Here is an 18,754-nt window from a genome sequence, read left to right as displayed (position 1 = left end):
GTGTAACAAACACTCAGCTATGGAGGCAGGAGCAGTATGAGCCTCTGATGGCACAGGGGACTTTGGACTATCACAATAGAGAATAGAGAATGCAGATAAATCGAGACATTGGTCACAGCTTCAGTGTAATAATAATAATAATAATAATAATAATCTTTATTTATATAGCGCCAACATATTCCGCAGCGCTTTACAATTGAACAGTTTCAAACACAACAGTCATAAGTAACAACGTTAACAAAACAATAATTAAAGCGAAATAAGACGACCCTGCTCGTGGGAGCTTACAATCTACAATGAGGTAGGGGAGATACAAAGCACAGGTTTGTATTTACAAAGATGTATTTACAATGACGGTCCGGCCATCTTCAGGGGGTGGGGGTTAGATGGAGATAGTGAATGGGCTACACACACACAAACATAACATGACTTTGATTACTGAATGTGATAGGCCGCTCTGAACAAATGTGTTTTGAGCGAGCGCCTAAAACTATGCAAATTGTGGATGGTCCTAATATCTTGGGGTAGAGCATTCCAGAGAATTGGCGCAGCACGGGAGAAGTCTTGGAGTCGGGAGTGGGAGGTACGGATTAGGGCAGAGGTTAGTCGAAAGTCATTTGCAGAGCGCAGCAGTCGGTTAGGCCGATAGACAGAAATGAGGTGTAAAGCATAAGGGAAGGCAGTGGCGGCCACATCATTGGTACACACTGTGGAGCTGCACAGGAAAGAGGCCACATCCAAAGCAGGAGGAACTGAGCATTATTGGACAGAACAGGGCCCATATACAGGGCTTCCTCAGTCTGTGTTCGCCAGTGGGGGAGGAGGAGCTCACACTACCAGTCTCCCACACTGTACACTTGTAATATTAAGCAGTGATATTGTAATACGAAACAGTGATATCCCTGAAGAGCAGGGTGTGCTATTAATGAGGAGAGACTGCTATCTGATGGCCAGGTCAAATCAAGAGGAACCAAATTGTGCTGGAAACTTTGCACATGGAGCAATTTTATGTGCTGGACCTGATCAGGTGACCTAGAGGAAGGACTTCCTGGAGATAAAAGCCCTGTGTGCCAGACCGCAGGGAGATTTTATGCCAAAAAAGAGTGGAGCAGACGCAGGGATGTCGCTTACGCCAGCGTAACAGGCCTCAGCGGAGAGTCGATGCCAATGTGACGGTCATTGCCTACCAAGGCCCAATTCCGCTCAGGAGGACTCCAAGTTCCTTCTGCACTAGTGTCAGGACCAGGATCCACGCCCCACGCCAGAAACGCTCAAGAGACCAGATTTCGCCTGTCAAGAGCTGAGGCCCAGTCTGCTCTGCTCCTAAGAGACTTATGTTGGCGGTCAAGCCGGGAAGATCTGTGAGGAGACTGCAGCAGGCTAGGCCTGCGTGCTACTGTGGAGGGACAACACGCTTGAGCCAGGCCATCACTCCTAGCTATCATCTACGATACCGGGGTCGGCTGGAGCTAGGGTCTCAGGTTGGGAGGGGGCCAGTGGGCGTCACTTCTTGGACAGATGGAGGCCAACCTCAAAAAGTTCTCCTTGAGTCAAGTTGGACAGATCAAACAGTTATTGCAACAGTGATTGAACAGTTATTGGGGAGTGTTTGCACGGCATGAAGATTACTTTTGGTGCACCCAAGCTATTCAACACGAGATCCCTACATGAATTACTGCTGCCATTTGAGAGAGGTATTGGCAGATCCTGCCTCAGATGTACCAGGAGGTGAAAGAAAAGCTGGCCCACATGCTACGCAATGGTGTGATGCGTGAGAGTGAGAGTCTCTGGGCAGCCCCCCATCATGTTAGTTCAGAAAAAGGATGGCACCCTGAGGATCTGTGTAGACTACCGAAGGCTGAACAAGTGCAATGTATGGGACTTCTACCCCTTGCCCAGAATCGAGGAGTCCCTATCTGCATTGGGAAAAGCTAAATATTTCTCCTCCCTCGGCTTGGCCAGTGGCTACTGGCAAGTTCCAGTGGATGCTAAGGATCTGCCAAAGACAGCCTTTGTTCTCACTATGGGTCTTTTTGAGTTCAATCAGATGCCTTTCGGCCTGAGGAACGCTCGAAGAACATTACAGCTTTTGATGAAAAGAGGCTTGGGAGATATGAATTTCGAAGCCACTTTGATATATCTAGACAACATAATTTATTCCCCCACATTTGAGGATCACCTAAACCAGCTGCAGCAAGTATTGGAGTGGCTTCAAAGACACAGATTAAAAGTTAAGCCCCGGCAGTGTCACCAATTCAAAGTGGGACATTGAGTACCTGGGACAGACTGTGTCTAGTGCAGAAGTTTACCCCACCGTAGAGAAGGTGGCTGCAGTGCAAAACTGATCCAGGCTGCCCAACCTGCGAGAATTGAACTCATTCCTAGGGCTATCCAGTGTCACGCTCGCGCCTTGGCTGAATGGCGCGAGCCGGGGGGTTGTGGCCCCACTGTGCCACAAACCAGACTACCCTGGAAGGGACGTAACTACGGCAGCTTCCTTGGTCTTCACTGGAGCCTCTGATGGTGAGGTCAGGCTTGTGCGGCAGGTAGCTGCCGGGTGCCACTCCAGGGTGGTGTCTGGCTGTGGCTGATGATCCCACTCGGGAACAGGACACCTGGACCGGTGCGAGTGACAAGCAGGCTGGTAGACACGACAGGCACCGCTGAGACACAGGGCAGGCGGGCACGGCTTGGAGACACAGGACAGGCGGGCACAGCTTGGAGACACAGGACAGGCGGGCACGGCTTGGAGACACAGGACAGGCGGGCACGGCTTGGAGACACAGGACAGGCGGGCACGGCTTGGAGACACAGGACAGGCGGGCACGGCTTGGAGACACAGGACAGGCGGGCACGGCTTGGAGACACAGGACAGGCGGGCACGGCTTGGAGACACAGGACAGGCGGGCACGGCTTGGAGATACAGGACAGGCGGGCACGGCTTGGAGACACAGGACAGATTGGCGTGGTATGAGAAGGAGCAGGTAGGGACCTGTTCACACAGCAGGTGAAGGCAGGAGGGAGTGGTGTATGCTGGAACAAGATCTGGACCTGTTCACACAGAAGGTGCAGGTATGGATATAGGCAGGAGGGAGTGGTGTATGCTGGAACAGGATCTGGACCTGTTCACACAGGAGGTGCAGGTAGGCAGAGCCGCAGGAGTGCGGAGCAGGCAGAGCCGCGGGAGTGCGGAGCAGGCAGAGCCGCGGGAGTACGGGGCAGGCAGAGCCGCGGGAGTACGGGGCAGGCAGAGCCGCGGGAGTACGGAGCAGGCAGAGCCGCGGGAGTACGGGGCAGGCAGAGCCGCGGGAGTGCGGAGCAGACAGAGCCGCGGGAGTGCGGAGCAGACAGAGCGGCTAGGGAGCCGTGCAGACAGAGCTGCGATGGTGCAGATGCACAGATAAAGCTGCGAAGGTGCAGATGCACAGATAAAGCTGCGAGGGTGCAGATGCACAGATAAAGCTGCGAGGGTGCAGATGCACAGATAAAGCGGACACAAGGAAAGACACGGCAGAGAAGGAACCACAAAAAAGGAGACTGACAGACAGAGACAAAGACACAAGGACCAAGACACAAGGACCAGGATATTCTGCCTCCTGGCAGGCGGACAGAGTACAGACAAGGTACAGGGAACAAGACTCAAGGGCCACGATATTCAGCCTCCTGGCAGGCAGACAGGGTACAAAGCAAGACTAGAGTAATCCTCCAGAGAAGGAGACACACAGAACAGGGCCTGGCTTCCTCAGCAGCAAGATACTAACTGAGTATAGACATTGCTCAGGCAATGTTCCAGTGGGTGTGGCAGGGTAAAATAGCCCAGGGCTCTAGGTGATTGGTCAGGGACCCATTAGCCAGGTGCACCCAGACTGCATAAGAACCAGAGAGCTCAGGCGTCGCCCCCCTATACACACAGTCAGGAAACATGGAGAGCAAGCAGGAAAACAAGAGGCATAGCACATGGAGCTCAGGGCTGGCAACAGACAGATTTCACAGCATGGCTTGAAGCAGAAAGTAAGTTGGTGTGCGGGGGATGGGAGGCCATGCAGTGATTCCAGCAGGGTTGTTACATCCAGATACTATCACAGATTAATAAAAACCTCGCCAAGATTGCGGTACCCCTCAACGAGCTGTTGTGGGGAATGGCAAGAGGAGCCAAATGTCAACCAATCCAATGGGGCCCATGACAAGAGGAGGCATTTCAGGCACTGAAGAGGGCGCCGACCGATGCCCCAGTCTTGGCCTACACTGACTTCTCTCATCCCTTCGTACTATACACCGACGGTGTGACGGCCGTCTGCGAATCTGGGCTGCAGTAGAGACAGCACCCCGAGTAACCCCGAGACCCTTAACCCCTATACAGGGATCTGGAATTGTAGCAAGGCCCAGGGGGTAGCTGTTTAGAGGAGCAGTGGACCAGAGCAGGACTGCCGCCAAGGGGTCAAAACTAAAACCCGTAATCGAGGTCAGGAGGCAGGAGTCGGAGGCCGGAGGGCAGCAGAGGTACGAAATCAGCAGGCAGAAGGAGAGTCAAAGTCCAGGCCAGGGTCAGTAAAACCAGGAGAGCAGCAAGGTACAGAATCAGCAGGCACAAGAAGGGTCAGGAATCCAAGCAAAGGTCAGAGTCAAAAAATCGGAAGAGAGGCAGAGGTACAAAAACGGCAAGCAATAGAATGGTCAGAAATCCAGGCTGAGGTCAGAGTTAACTATAGCAAATTACACAGTAGCACATAGGGGAACCAAGAATATATCTGGTGGCTTACAAGACCAGTCCCAAGGTATTTGAGGGATCAGGTCAGGTCATCCCTCACAGGTTCCCGGACTGGTGATGTAATTAGGACCGCCCCCAGGACTAGGCCAGATGGAGATGCAGTAAGCCCTACATGACTGACAGAGGGGCGGAGCCTGCGCCAACCAGATGCCTGCGCAGGAGCCTCTTCTCTGTCACCACCCTCACCCAGGGGCGAACCACGGCGCTTCCCAATGGCCGAGGCAGGAATAGCCGTCCCCAAGTCCGACGGCGACGTGACAGTCCGGCGCCTGTTAGTGGCCAAGACCGGAACAGCAGGCCCCGAGTCTGGCGGCGACATGCCAGTCCGGCGCCTCCTAGTGGCTGAAGCCGGAACAGCAGGCCCCGAGTCTGGCGGCGACGTGCCAGTCCGGCGCCTCCTAGTGGCCGAAGCCGGAACAGCAGGCAATGAGTCTGACAGCGACGTGACAGACGGGAGCCTGTACAAACTGGGGGCAGTATTGGCTCAGGTGCAAGAAGGAAGAGAAAGTTTGATAGCGTATGCCATTAGGTCACTGAGAGACACAGAAAATTGCCCAGACAATTATAGTTCATTCAAACTGGAGTTGCTAGTGCTTGTATGGGCCATGACAAAGAAATTTGCGGAGTACTGTTGGGGTCAGAAATACATGTGCAGACGGACAACAACCCCTTGGCTTACCTAGAGATTGCGACGCAAGGTGTGCTAGAATAGCCGTGGGTTGCACGTTCAATATAGAATCTCTAAGTCTAAGCCACCAAAACACTCATGGGGATGCCCTGGCCCGAATCACCCAGGCTGGACTGAAGAAAGACATAGATGAAAATCTTGAAGGTGACGAGATCCCGGACTTTAGGAAGTTCGCCGCAGCTGTAGTAACCACCCAGGGGCCTAGAGAAGAGTCCAGACCCACCCAGACCCAATGCCGTTCCAAGGACGAATGGACCCACCTACAATAGTCCAATCTGGAGCTGGCAAAGCTGAGGCAATTGGTCTCTCTGGGGCAAAGGCCGGATCAGGAGGTTAGGACTGCTTCGCCCCCAAATACCCTACAAACCTTGGGCCAGTTGAAAAGGTTCTTCCTGAAACATGGCCTGCTGTGTCAAAGGATTCAACAACCTCGAAAGTTCGTTGTCACTTGGCAGGTAGTGGCCCCAAAAACCCTGGTCATACAGCTGGCTAAAGAAGCTCATGAGAGGGGTGCCCACTTTGGTGTAGAAAAGACCTTTCGGTGGTTGCAGCAACTGTTATACTGGCCTCAACTGCGAAAAGAGGTTGCAGGTGTTTGCTGAAGATGTTGCCGGTGTGAACTGAACAAACCCCTGGAACAGAGAGCTCCAATTCAGGCTATATGAACCTTAGAGGTTCTGATGATTGACTAACTGATGATCGGAACTTCACACAACAGCTATAGGTACTGTTTGGTGATAACTGATCACTTCACTAGGAAAGAGCAGAGCCCTGGGAGCTGGTGATACATGCAGGACAGGGCGGAGCCCTGGGAGCTGGTGATACATGTAGGACAGAGCGGAGCCCTGGGAGCTGGTGATACATGTAAGACAGAACGGAGCCCTGGGAGCTGGTGATACATGCAGGACAGAGCGGAGCCCTGGGAGCTGGTGATACATGTAGGACAGAGCGGAGCCCTGGGAGCTGGTGATACATGTAGGACAGAACGGAGCCCTGGGAGCTGGTGATACATGCAGGACATAGCGGAGCCCTGGGAGCTGGTGATACATGCAGGACAGAGCGGAGCCCCGGGAGCTGGTGATACATGCAGGACATAGCGGAGCCCTGGGAGCTGGTGATACATGCAGGACAGAGCAGAGCCCTGGGAGCTGGTGATACATGCAGGACAGAGCGGAGCCCTGGGAGCTGGTGATACATGTAGGACAGAGCGGAGCCCTGGGAGCTGGTGATACATGTAGGACAGAACGGAGCCCTGGGAGCTGGTGATACATGCAGGACATAGCGGAGCCCTGGGAGCTGGTGATACATGTAGGACATAGCGGAGCCCCGGGAGCTGGTGATACATGCAGGACATAGCGGAGCCCTGGGAGCTGGTGATACACGTAGGACAGAGCGGAGCCCTGGGAGCTGGTGATACATGTAGGACAGAGCGGAGCCCTGGGAGCTGGTGATACATGTAGGACATAGCGGAGCCCTGGGAGCTGGTGATACATGTAGGACAGAGCGGAGCCCTGGGAGCTGGTGATACATGTAGGACAGAGCGGAGCCCTGGGAGCTGGTGATACATGTAGGACAGAACGGAGCCCTGGGAGCTGGTGATACATGTAGGACAGAGCGGAGCCCTGGGAGCTGGTGATACATGTAGGACAGAGCGGAGCCCTGGGAGCTGGTGATACATGTAGGACAGAGCGGAGCCCTGGTTGCTGGTGATACATGCAGGACAGAGCAGAGCCCTGGGAGCTGGTGATACACGTAGGACATAGCGGAGCCCTGGGAGCTGGTGATACATGTAGGACAGAGCGGAGCCCTGGGAGCTGGTGATACATGCAGGACAGAGCGGAGCCCTGGGAGCTGGTGATACATGTAGGACAGAGCGGAGCCCTGGGAGCTGGTGATACATGCAGGACAGAGCGGAGCCCTAGGAGCTGGTGATACATGCAGGACAGAACGGAGCCCTAGGAGCTGGTGATACATGTAGGACAGAGCAGAGCCCTGGGAGCTGGTGATACATGTAGGACAGAGCGGAGCCCTGGGAGCTGGTGATACATGTAGGACAGAGCGGAGCCCTGGGAGCTGGTGATACATGTAGGACAGAGCGGAGCCCTGGGAGCTGGTGATACATGTAGGACAGAGCGGAGCCCTAGGAGCTGGTGATACATGTAGGACAGAGCGGAGCCCTAGGAGCTGGTGATACATGTAGGACATAGCGGAGCCCTGGGAGCTGGTGATACATGTAGGACAGAGCGGAGCCCTAGGAGCTGGTGATACATGTAGGACATAGCGGAGCCCTGGGAGCTGGTGATACATGTAGGACAGAGCGGAGCCCTGGGAGCTGGTGATACATGTAGGACAGAACAGAGCCCTGGGAGCTGGTGATACATGTAGGACATAGCGGAGCCCTGGGAGCTGGTGATACATGTAGGACAGAGCGGAGCCCTAGGAGCTGGTGATACATGTAGGACAGAACGGAGCCCTGGGAGCTGGTGATACATGTAGGACAGAGCGGAGCCCTAGGAGCTGGTGATACATGTAGGACAGAGCGGAGCCCTAGGAGCTGGTGATACATGTAGGACAGAGCAGAGCCCTGGGAGCTGGTGATACATGTAGGACATAGCGGAGCCCTGGGAGCTGGTGATACATGTAGGACAGAGCGGAGCCCTGGGAGCTGGTGATACATGCAGGACAGAGCGGAGCCCTGGGAGCTGGTGATACATGTAGGACAGAACAGAGCCCTGGGAGCTGGTGATACATGTAGGACAGAGCGGAGCCCTGGGAGCTGGTGATACATGTAGGACAGAGCGGAGCCCTGGGAGCTGGTGATACATGTAGGACAGAGCGGAGCCCTGGGAGCTGGTGATACATGTAGGACAGAGCGGAGCCCTGGGAGCTGGTGATACATGTAGGACAGAGCGGAGCCCTGGGAGCTGGTGATACATGTAGGACAGAGCGGAGCCCTGGGAGCTGGTGATACATGCAGGACAGAGCGGAGCCCTGGGAGCTGGTGATACATGTAGGACAGAGCGGAGCCCTGGGAGCTGGTGATACATGTAGGACAGAGCGGAGCCCTGGGAGCTGGTGATACATGTAGGACAGAGCGGAGCCCTGGGAGCTGGTGATACATGCAGGACAGAGCGGAGCCCTGGGAGCTGGTGATACATGTAGGACAGAGCGGAGCCCTGGGAGCTGGTGATACATGTAGGACAGAGCGGAGCCCTGGGAGCTGGTGATACATGTAGGACAGAGCGGAGCCCTGGGAGCTGGTGATACATGCAGGACAGAGCGGAGCCCTGGGAGCTGGTGATACATGTAGGACATAGCGGAGCCCCGGGAGCTGGTGATACATGCAGGACAGAGCGGAGCCCTGGGAGCTGGTGATACATGTAGGACAGAGCGGAGCCCTGGGAGCTGGTGATACATGTAGGACAGAGCGGAGCCCTAGGAGCTGGTGATACATGTAGGACAGAGCGGAGCCCTGGGAGCTGGTGATACATGTAGGACAGAGCGGAGCCCTGGGAGCTGGTGATACATGCAGGACAGAGCGGAGCCCTGGGAGCTGGTGATACATGTAGGACAGAACGGAGCCCTGGGAGCTGGTGATACATGTAGGACAGAGCAGAGCCCTGGGAGCTGGTGATACATGTAGGACAGAGCGGAGCCCTGGGAGCTGGTGATACATGTAGGACAGAGCGGAGCCCTGGGAGCTGGTGATACATGTAGGACAGAGCGGAGCCCTGGGAGCTGGTGATACATGTAGGACAGAGCAGAGCCCTAGGAGCTGGTGATACATGTAGGACAGAGCGGAGCCCTGGGAGCTGGTGATACATGTAGGACAGAGCGGAGCCCTGGGAGCTGGTGATACATGTAGGACATAGCGGAGCCCTGGGAGCTGGTGATACATGTAGGACAGAGCGGAGCCCTGGGAGCTGGTGATACATGTAGGACAGAGCGGAGCCCTGGGAGCTGGTGATACATGTAGGACAGAGCGGAGCCCTGGGAGCTGGTGATACATGTAGGACAGAGCGGAGGCCTGGGAGCTGGTGATACATGTAGGACAGAACGGAGCCCTGGGAGCTGGTGATACATGTAGGACAGAGCGGAGCCCTGGGAGCTGGTGATACATGTAGGACAGAGCGGAGCCCTGGGAGCTGGTGATACAAGTAGGACAGAGTGGAGCCCTGGGAGCTGGTGATACATGTAGGACAGAGCGGAGCCCTGGGAGCTGGTGATACATGTAGGACAGAGCGGAGCCCTGGGAGCTGGTGATACATGTAGGACAGAGCGGAGCCCTGGGAGCTGGTGATACATGTAGGACAGAGCGGAGCCCTGGGAGCTGGTGATACATGTAGGACAGAGCGGAGCCCTGGGAGCTGGTGATACATGTAGGACAGAGCGGAGCCCTGGGAGCTGGTGATACATGTAGGACAGAGCGGAGCCCTGGGAGCTGGTGATACATGTAGGACAGAGCGGAGCCCTGGGAGCTGGTGATACAAGTAGGACAGAGTGGAGCCCTGGGAGCTGGTGATACATGTAGGACAGAGCGGAGCCCTGGGAGCTGGTGATACATGTAGGACAGAGCGGAGCCCTGGGAGCTGGTGATACATGCAGGACAGAGCGGAGCCCTGGGAGCTGGTGATACATGTAGGACAGAACGGAGCCCTGGGAGCTGGTGATACATGTAGGACAGAGCGGAGCCCTGGGAGCTGGTGATACATGCAGGACATAGCGGAGCCCTGGGAGCTGGTGATACATGCAGGACAGAGCGGAGCCCCGGGAGCTGGTGATACATGCAGGACATAGCGGAGCCCTGGGAGCTGGTGATACATGCAGGACATAGCGGAGCCCTGGGAGCTGGTGATACATGTAGGACAGAGCGGAGCCCTGGGAGCTGGTGATACATGTAGGACATAGCGGAGCCCTGGGAGCTGGTGATACATGCAGGACATAGCGGAGCCCTGGGAGCTGGTGATACATGCAGGACAGAACGGAGCCCTGGGAGCTGGTGATACATGTAGGACAGAGCGGAGCCCTGGGAGCTGGTGATACATGTAGGACAGAGCGGAGCCCTGGGAGCTGGTGATACATGTAGGACAGAGCGGAGCCCTGGGAGCTGGTGATACATGTAGGACAGAGCGGAGCCCTGGGAGCTGGTGATACATGCAGGACAGAGCGGAGCCCTAGGAGCTGGTGATACATGTAGGACAGAGCGGAGCCCTGGGAGCTGGTGATACATGTAGGACAGAGCGGAGCCCTGGGAGCTGGTGATACATGTAGGACAGAGCGGAGCCCTGGGAGCTGGTGATACATGTAGGACAGAGCGGAGCCCTGGGAGCTGGTGATACATGTAGGACAGAGCGGAGCCCTGGGAGCTGGTGATACATGCAGGACAGAGCGGAGCCCTGGGAGCTGGTGATACATGTAGGACAGAACGGAGCCCTGGGAGCTGGTGATACATGTAGGACAGAACAGATTCCCGGGAGCCGGAGCACCTGCTCACCGTTCACTCTGACAGTGGCTGTGCTCTGCTGGTCTCCAGTGTCACACGTATAATCCGCGGCATCTTCAGCTTCAGCATCATAGATCACCAGCTCGGCTACTGCTCCATCTTGCTTCATTTCGTACTTTGTGCATGGTAAAATCGCCATAGTCCCCTTCCTCCACTCCACAGGGACATTAGGCTTGGAGGTCTCACAGCGCAGGGTCACAGTCACCCCATCCTCCACCACCGTGTTCTTCAGGGGCTTCACAAACACAATGGGAAGGGCTGCAACAAGAAGAGAATACCCAGGTTATACCAGCTGTACACTGCACATATACAAAGGATACCCAGGTTATACCGACCGTTAATATATAATTATATACAGGAGATGCCCAGGTTATACCGACCGTTAATATATAATTATATACAGGAGATGCCCAGGTTATACCGGCTGTACATATATAATTACATACAGGAAATACCCAGGTTATACCGACCGTTAATATATAATTATATACAGGAGATGGCCAGGATATACCTGCTGTACATATATAATTATATACAGGAGATGCCCAGGTTATACCGGCTGTACATATATAATTACATACAGGAGATTCCCAGGTTTCACCGGCTGTACATATATAATTATATACAGGAGATTCCCAGGTTATACCGGCTGTACATATATAATTATATACAGGAGATGCCCAGGTTATACCAGCTGTACATATATAATTATATACAGGAGATGCCCAGGTTATACCGGCTGTACATATATAATTACATACAGGAGATACCCAGGTTATACCAGCTGTACATATATAATTATATACAGGAGATACCCAGGTTATACCGGCTGTACATATATAATTATATACAGGAGATGCCCAGGTTATACCGGCTGTACATATATAATTATATACAGGAGATGCCCAGGTTATACCGGCTGTACATATATAATTATATACAGGAGATGCCCAGGTTATACCAGCTGTACATATATAAATTATATACAGGAGATGCCCAGGTTATACCAGCTGTACATATATAAATTATATACAGGAGATGCCCAGGTTATACCAGCTGTACATATATAATTATATACAGGAGATGCCCAGGTTATACTGGCTTTACATATATAATTATATACAGGAGATTCCCAGGTTATACCGGCTGTACATATATAATTATATACAGGAGATACCCAGGTTATACCGGCTGTACATATATAATTATATACAGGAGATGCCCAGGTTATACCAGCTGTACATATATAATTATATACAGGAGATGCCCAGGTTATACCAGCTGTACATATATAATTATATACAGGAGATGCCCAGGTTATACCGGCTGTACATATATAATTATATACAGGAGACGCCCAGGTTATACCAGCTGTACATATATAATTATATACAGGAGATGTCCAGGTTATACCGGCTGTACATATATAATTATATACAGGAGACGCCCAGGTTATACCGGCTGTACATATATAATTATATACAGGAGATGTCCATGTTATACCGGCTGTACATATATAATTATATACAGGAGACGCCCAGGTTATACCGGCTGTACATATATAATTATATACAGGAGATGTCCAGGTTATACCGGCTGTACATATATAATTATATACAGGAGACGCCCAGGTTATACCGGCTGTACATATATAATTATATACAGGAGATGTCCATGTTATACCGGCTGTACATATATAATTATATACAGGAGATGTCCAGGTTATACCGGCTGTACATATATAATTATATACAGGAGACGCCCAGGTTATACCGGCTGTACATATATAATTATATACAGGAGATGTCCATGTTATACCGGCTGTACATATATAATTATATACAGGAGATGCCCAGGTTATACCGGCTGTACATATATAATTATATACAGGAGATGCCCAGGTTATACCGGCTGTAGATATATAATTATATACAGGAGATGTCCAGGGTATACCGGCTGTACATATATAATTATATACAGGAGACGCCCAGGTTATACCGGCTGTACATATATAATTATATACAGGAGATGTCCATGTTATACCGGCTGTACATATATAATTATATACAGGAGATGTCCAGGTTATACCGGCTGTACATATATAATTATATACAGGAGACGCCCAGGTTATACCGGCTGTACATATATAATTATATACAGGAGACGCCCAGGTTATACCGGCTGTACATATATAATTATATACAGGAGATGTCCATGTTATACTGGCTGTACCTATATTATTACATACAGGAGATGCCCAGGTTATACCGGCTTTACATATTGTAGGGATGTAACTCGCTCAGGTGCAGCGGGAGACAATCAGGAGACAGGTTCTTCCAAAGTTCATGAGGTTTATTTGTGTCATAAACCATAAATCAGCGTATCACCAAAAATAGCCTCTAGCTTAGGCAAACAAAACATAAACGTTCGTGGTTTCAGACTCAGACCGGGAGTCTCAGCACACGTGGGAGGTGTAGTCCTCCCCACATACAGCTACCTGGTTCAGGAGCAGGCCACATTATAAGGGTGTAGCCACACCCACGAACCCAGCAGCGGACTGGTCATGTGACTGTGACCTCACCACAGGTCCTTGCAAAACAATAACAGCACAGCAATATCTGTTATGCTTTACATTATGGAGACAAGCCATTTATGAGATACATATCTCCCATCGACTACACAACCCTTTGCCATGCCACATACCTCCCCCCTCTGCCTAAAGCCACGGGGCTTGGCACTTTCACCTACCAGGCAAGGGATTCTTGAGAGGGCATCGGCATTACCATGTACAGTGCCGGCAAAAAAAATCTTTACCTATAAAATCCACATAATAATTTCACTTTTTAAAAGTGTACACAATGGGGGAGATAATAAAAAGCTGTCTAATATTAAAGCTGGCTTTGTTGCAAATATCAACCAATCAAGGCTCAGTTCTCACTTCTCTGGTAAAGCGAAAGCTGTACTCTGATTGGTTGTTATGTGCAGCTCAGCCAGTTTTGCTATTAGGCAGTCTTTTATTATCTCCCTCAGTTTTTTTATTATCGCCCACAATGGGTCGAAAGAAGCTTAAAATGGAAGAGAAATCCCGTGCCTTGGCTCTGCTCGAGAAGGGGGATTCGGTGATTGCTGTAGCTAGAGATCTGGGAGTGTCAAGAGAAGCAATTTATCAGCTGAAGCGGTCGGCGGCATCATTGCCTCCTGGGATGGTACCGCAGAGGAAGTCAGGCTCTGGTGCACCTAAGAAGACTTCACCAAGGACTGATAAGCTTCTGAGGCGTGAAGTGATGTCACATCCTTCTATAACTGCTGGTGAACTAATAAACAAGTACCCTATGCTCCTCCAGAACATCACAGCAAGGACAATTCGTCACTGCCTGCAGAAGGACCTGGGTCTACCACGTTGCCGTGCCGCAAAGAAGCCCCTGCTCACAGCAGCAATGAAGAAGAAAAGGCTGGCCTTGTGTAAGAAATATCAAGATTCCACATCTGAAGAGTGGAAGAAAGTGATGTTTAGTGATGAGAGCACTTTCAGGCTGGTCAGGGGAGGCTCAAAGGTTGTGCGTCGTCCGAGTACTGTGTCACGGGATGACCCAAAATATACAGTTAAGGCCTCTTTCACACTTCAGTTTTTTGCATCAGTCAAAATCCGCCAAAAGGACGGATGGCGGATCCGTTTTAGTACTGATGACAACGGATGCCACCCGTCCGTTTTTTTGACGGATCCGACAAATGAAGAATTTTAAAGGAATCGCAGCCTGGAAAAAGAGAGAGAGAGAAAGAGAGAGAAAGAGAGAGAGAGAATTTTTTTTTTTTGTCCGGCAGCCAGAAAGAATTTCGGGTTAAATGAGTGTGTGGAGGATCCGCCAGAGAAAAAAACGTTGCAAGCTCCGTTTTGAAATCTTTGAGGATGGTGACGGACAGCAACTTTTGGCGGATCCGCAAAAAAAAACGGATGCAACGGACGGCAATCCGTCACAATCCGCCATTAATGGAAGTCAATGGGGAAAAAAAACGGATCCTCAAAAGAAAATTGCGGATCCGTTTTTTTCAAAACCTGGCGGATTGTGACTGATTGTAAAAAACTGAAGTGTGAAAGAGGCCTTAGACTGTTAAACACCCTGACAGTGTGATGGTGCGGGGTGTATTCAGTGGAAGCATGGGCAGGGCAGGTTTGTACTTCCTTACCAAGAATGTAACTATGAAAGCAAGCAATTATATTACTGTTTTGGAGGAACACATGCTTACTTTTTGGGTCATACATCAGTGTGATTACTTTATGCATCATGGAGCCCCTGTCCACAAAGTCAAGGCCGTGAGAAAGTTCTCAGTGACCATAACATTAACATTTTAGAGTGGCCAGGTAATTCCCCTGACCTTAACCCCATAGAAAATGCCTGGAATTTAATGAAAAACAAGGTTTAAGAGACACGACCCAGCAACATCAACAATCTAAAAGGAGGTGCTGAAGACACTGTGGGTAAACATGGACTCCGCATACTTAGCCAGCCTTGCTGAATCCATGCCTAAACGACTGCAGATGGTGATAAAATGTAAGGGTGACATGACAAAATACTAATTGTAATAAAATATCCACAATAATCCACTTGAATATTAAGATTTTGTGGTTTCATTGAACTTGTAAAGATTTTTTTTGCCGGCACTGTAGTTTCCCGGCCCTATGCTCTACATGGAAGTTGAAGTCTTGCAGTGCTAAGAACCAGCGGGTGACCCTAGCATTCTTATCCTTTGTTTCCCTCATCCACCTGAGTGGGGCATGGTCGGATATTAATCTAAATTTGCATCCCACCAGATAGTACCGTAACGTATCCACTGCCCACTTTATGGCCAAACACTCCTCTACGACTGAGTAATTCTTTTCGCAAGAAGATAGCTTCCTACTCAGGTAGAGGACAGGATGCTCCTCCCCATGTATCTCCTGGGAGAGGACTGCACCTACCCCGACATCTGAGGCATCTGTCTGAAGGATGAACTCTTTTTTAAAGTCTGGGGCCACCAAAACGGGTTGCTTACAAAGAGCTCCCTTCATTTCTTGGAAGGCTGACTCTGCTTCTTCGGACTAGCTAACCATCACTGACTTTGTCCCCTTAAGCAGATCAGTTAGAGGTGCAGTCATTGTGGCAAAGTTTGGAATGAACCTCCTGTAATATCCCACAATCCCCAGAAAGGCTTAACCTGCTTCTTTGACAGAGGTCTCGGCCATGTTTGAATTGCCTCCACTTTATTGATTTGGGGTTTGATCTCGCCACGCCCCACTACATATCCGAGGTACTTGGCTTCCTCCTTACCCAAGGCACACTTTTTCAGGTTTATTGTAAACCCCGCTCCCTTAGAGCGTCAAACACTGCTTGGACCTTTTCTAGGTGAGACTCCCAGTCCGGGGTAAAGATGACGATATCATCCAGGTACGCGGCAGCGTATAACTTATGAGGTGCAAGGATTCTATCCATAGCCCTCTGGAAGGTTGCCGGAGCTCCCTGCAGGCCAAACGGCATCCGGACATACTGGAAGCACCCGTCTGGTGTGGAGAATGCTGTCTTCTCCTTGGCTTCCTGTGCCATGGGGATCTGCCAGTAACCCCTTTGTCAGATCCAAAGTGGTTATGTACCTGGCAGAACCAAGTCTCTCGATGAGCTCATCAACGCGTGGCATGGGATAAGCGTCGAACTTGGAGACCTCATTCAGGTCGTTGCAGAACCTCCATTCACCATCAGGTTTTGGGACCAGGACAATCGGGCTCGACCAGCCGCTCTTGGATTCCTCAATGACCCCGAGTTTCAACATACGCTGCACCTCCTTGGAGATTACCTCTCGCCAGGCCTCAGGAATACGATACGGTTTCACGTTCACCCGCACATGTGGCTCGGTCAGAACTTCGTGCTCCACCACCTTCGTGCACCCTGGAAACTCTGAGAACAGGTCCCTGTTTTCTGGAGTAACTCCCGGCACTGGTGTTTCTGGGCCTTCGATGGCGTCTCCGCTATGGTAACCGCTCCAACCTCCCCTTCTAGGTTGCCCAGCAAGACACGGCTTGATGAGGTTGACATGGTAAACCTGGTATGGCTTCCGGCTTCCGGGTTGGTGGATCCTGTAGTTTACGTCTCCCAGCTTCTCCACCACCTCATATGGCCCTTGCCACTTGGCCAAGAACTGAACTGCCTCACTCTGGCTGACCGGTTGTAGACCCTGGCCTGAGCCTCTTGTGCCTGGCGGAGATGTTTTTTAACAATGGGCATCACCTTCGCAACCCTCTGCTGCATCAGTGCCACATGCTCAATGACGCTTCTGTGGGGCGTGACTTCAGCTTCCCAGGTTTCCTGAGACCTCGCGGATGCCGGCCATACAGAAGCTCGAAGGGCGAGAACCCCATGGAGGCCTGGGGAACTTCATGGATAGAAAACAGTGAATACGGTAAGAGACAATCCCAGTCTCTACCATCTTTCTCTATGACGTTTCTCAGCATGCTCTTCAGTGTCTTGTTAAACCTCTCAACAAGGCCATCTGACTGCGGATGGTACACTGAAGTCCTCAACTGGGAGATTTGCAAGACTCTGCACAATTCCCTAATCACCTTGCTCATAAAAGGTGTCCCCTGGTCGGTCAGGATCTCCTTCGGCAAACCCGTCCGGGAAAACACATGGACCAGCTCGCGGGCTATACTCTTCGCGGAGGAGTTTCTCAGGGGAATGGCCTCAGGATAGCGTGTGGCATAGTCCAGGATGACTAATATATACTGATGCCCCCAAGCTGATTTAACTAAGGGACCAACCAAGTCCATGGCAATTCTCTCAAATGGCACCTCAATAATGGGCAGTGGCACAAGAGGGTTCCGAAAATGAGATGTGGGGGCAGTTAACTGACATGTCGGGCAGGACCTGCAATAGTTTGCTATTTCCACGGTGACACTCAGGCCAATAGAACCTCTGTACAATCCGTTCCTGCGTTTTTTCCACCCCCAGGTGTCCCCCCCAAGATGTGTGAATGGGCCATGTCCAACACTTGCCCTCTATAGGGGCCTGGTACTATTAACTGCTCTACCACCTCCTCCCTTATTTTCGTGACCCGGTACAACAATTCCCCACTCAACATAGAATAGGGAAACCTTGTGTCTGCTACCGGCTCTTGTGCAACCCCATTATTGACGGTGACATTGCTAAAGGCTTCCCTCAGCGTGGGGTTCCTATGTTGGGCAGTCCCAAAATTCTCCCTGGCCACCCCTAACTCCGGGATGTCAGGGACAGGGGATCCTTCCTCTTCATCCCCAACAAGGACACATAAAGGAAACCCGTCTGCCTCTGGTGGTGGCGATACCTCGTTGGGGTGGATTGGTTCCCTGCTCTTGCTAGCACACTCAGAACCCTTCCCCCACAAATCCCAAAACAGACAGAAATCCCGGCCAATAATTATAGGATGCAACAAGTCTCGAACAACACCAACTTCATGCGACTCGGTGCCATGCGCCGTTTCAATATTCACCCTAGCCATAGGGTAGTCCTTTGCATCGCCATGTATGCACCGAACGCCAATCTTTTTACCCGGGAGTAGGTTGAGAGGAAAACTGGCCCCCACAAGGGTCACCAAGCTACAGGAGTCCAGAAGCACCATTACTGCTCGACCGTTCACCTTCACGGGACACGCTTGTGGCCCCTCGTTAGGTGGCGAGTTCACACTGCAAGCTGGATGGGCGTAGTATGAACTACGGCGTCCCATGCTGCAGTCCATCTGCTCGGTGATCTGGGGACAACGGGCAGCTATATGTCCTGGCCTGTGACACTTC

General features: G+C 51.6%; 1 protein-coding gene across 1 annotated transcript in view; it reads right to left on the bottom strand.

Moving 5' to 3' along the window:
• OBSCN (obscurin, cytoskeletal calmodulin and titin-interacting RhoGEF) overlaps positions 1-18,754 on the bottom strand; it is a 636,219-nt gene that overhangs the window by 464,192 nt on the left and 153,273 nt on the right. The window contains exon 52 of the mRNA XM_073561015.1: positions 10,951-11,217. Coding sequence (XP_073417116.1) covers positions 10,951-11,217 — 267 coding nt within the window. The remainder of the gene's footprint in view (positions 1-10,950; positions 11,218-18,754) is intronic.

The sequence above is a fragment of the Dendrobates tinctorius genome, unplaced genomic scaffold (assembly GCF_039654945.1).
Source record: "Dendrobates tinctorius isolate UK_male_01 unplaced genomic scaffold, ASM3965494v1 ptg000311l, whole genome shotgun sequence".
NCBI classification, from domain to species: domain Eukaryota; kingdom Metazoa; phylum Chordata; class Amphibia; order Anura; family Dendrobatidae; genus Dendrobates; species Dendrobates tinctorius.
This window is presented reverse-complemented; position numbering and strand designations above follow the sequence as displayed.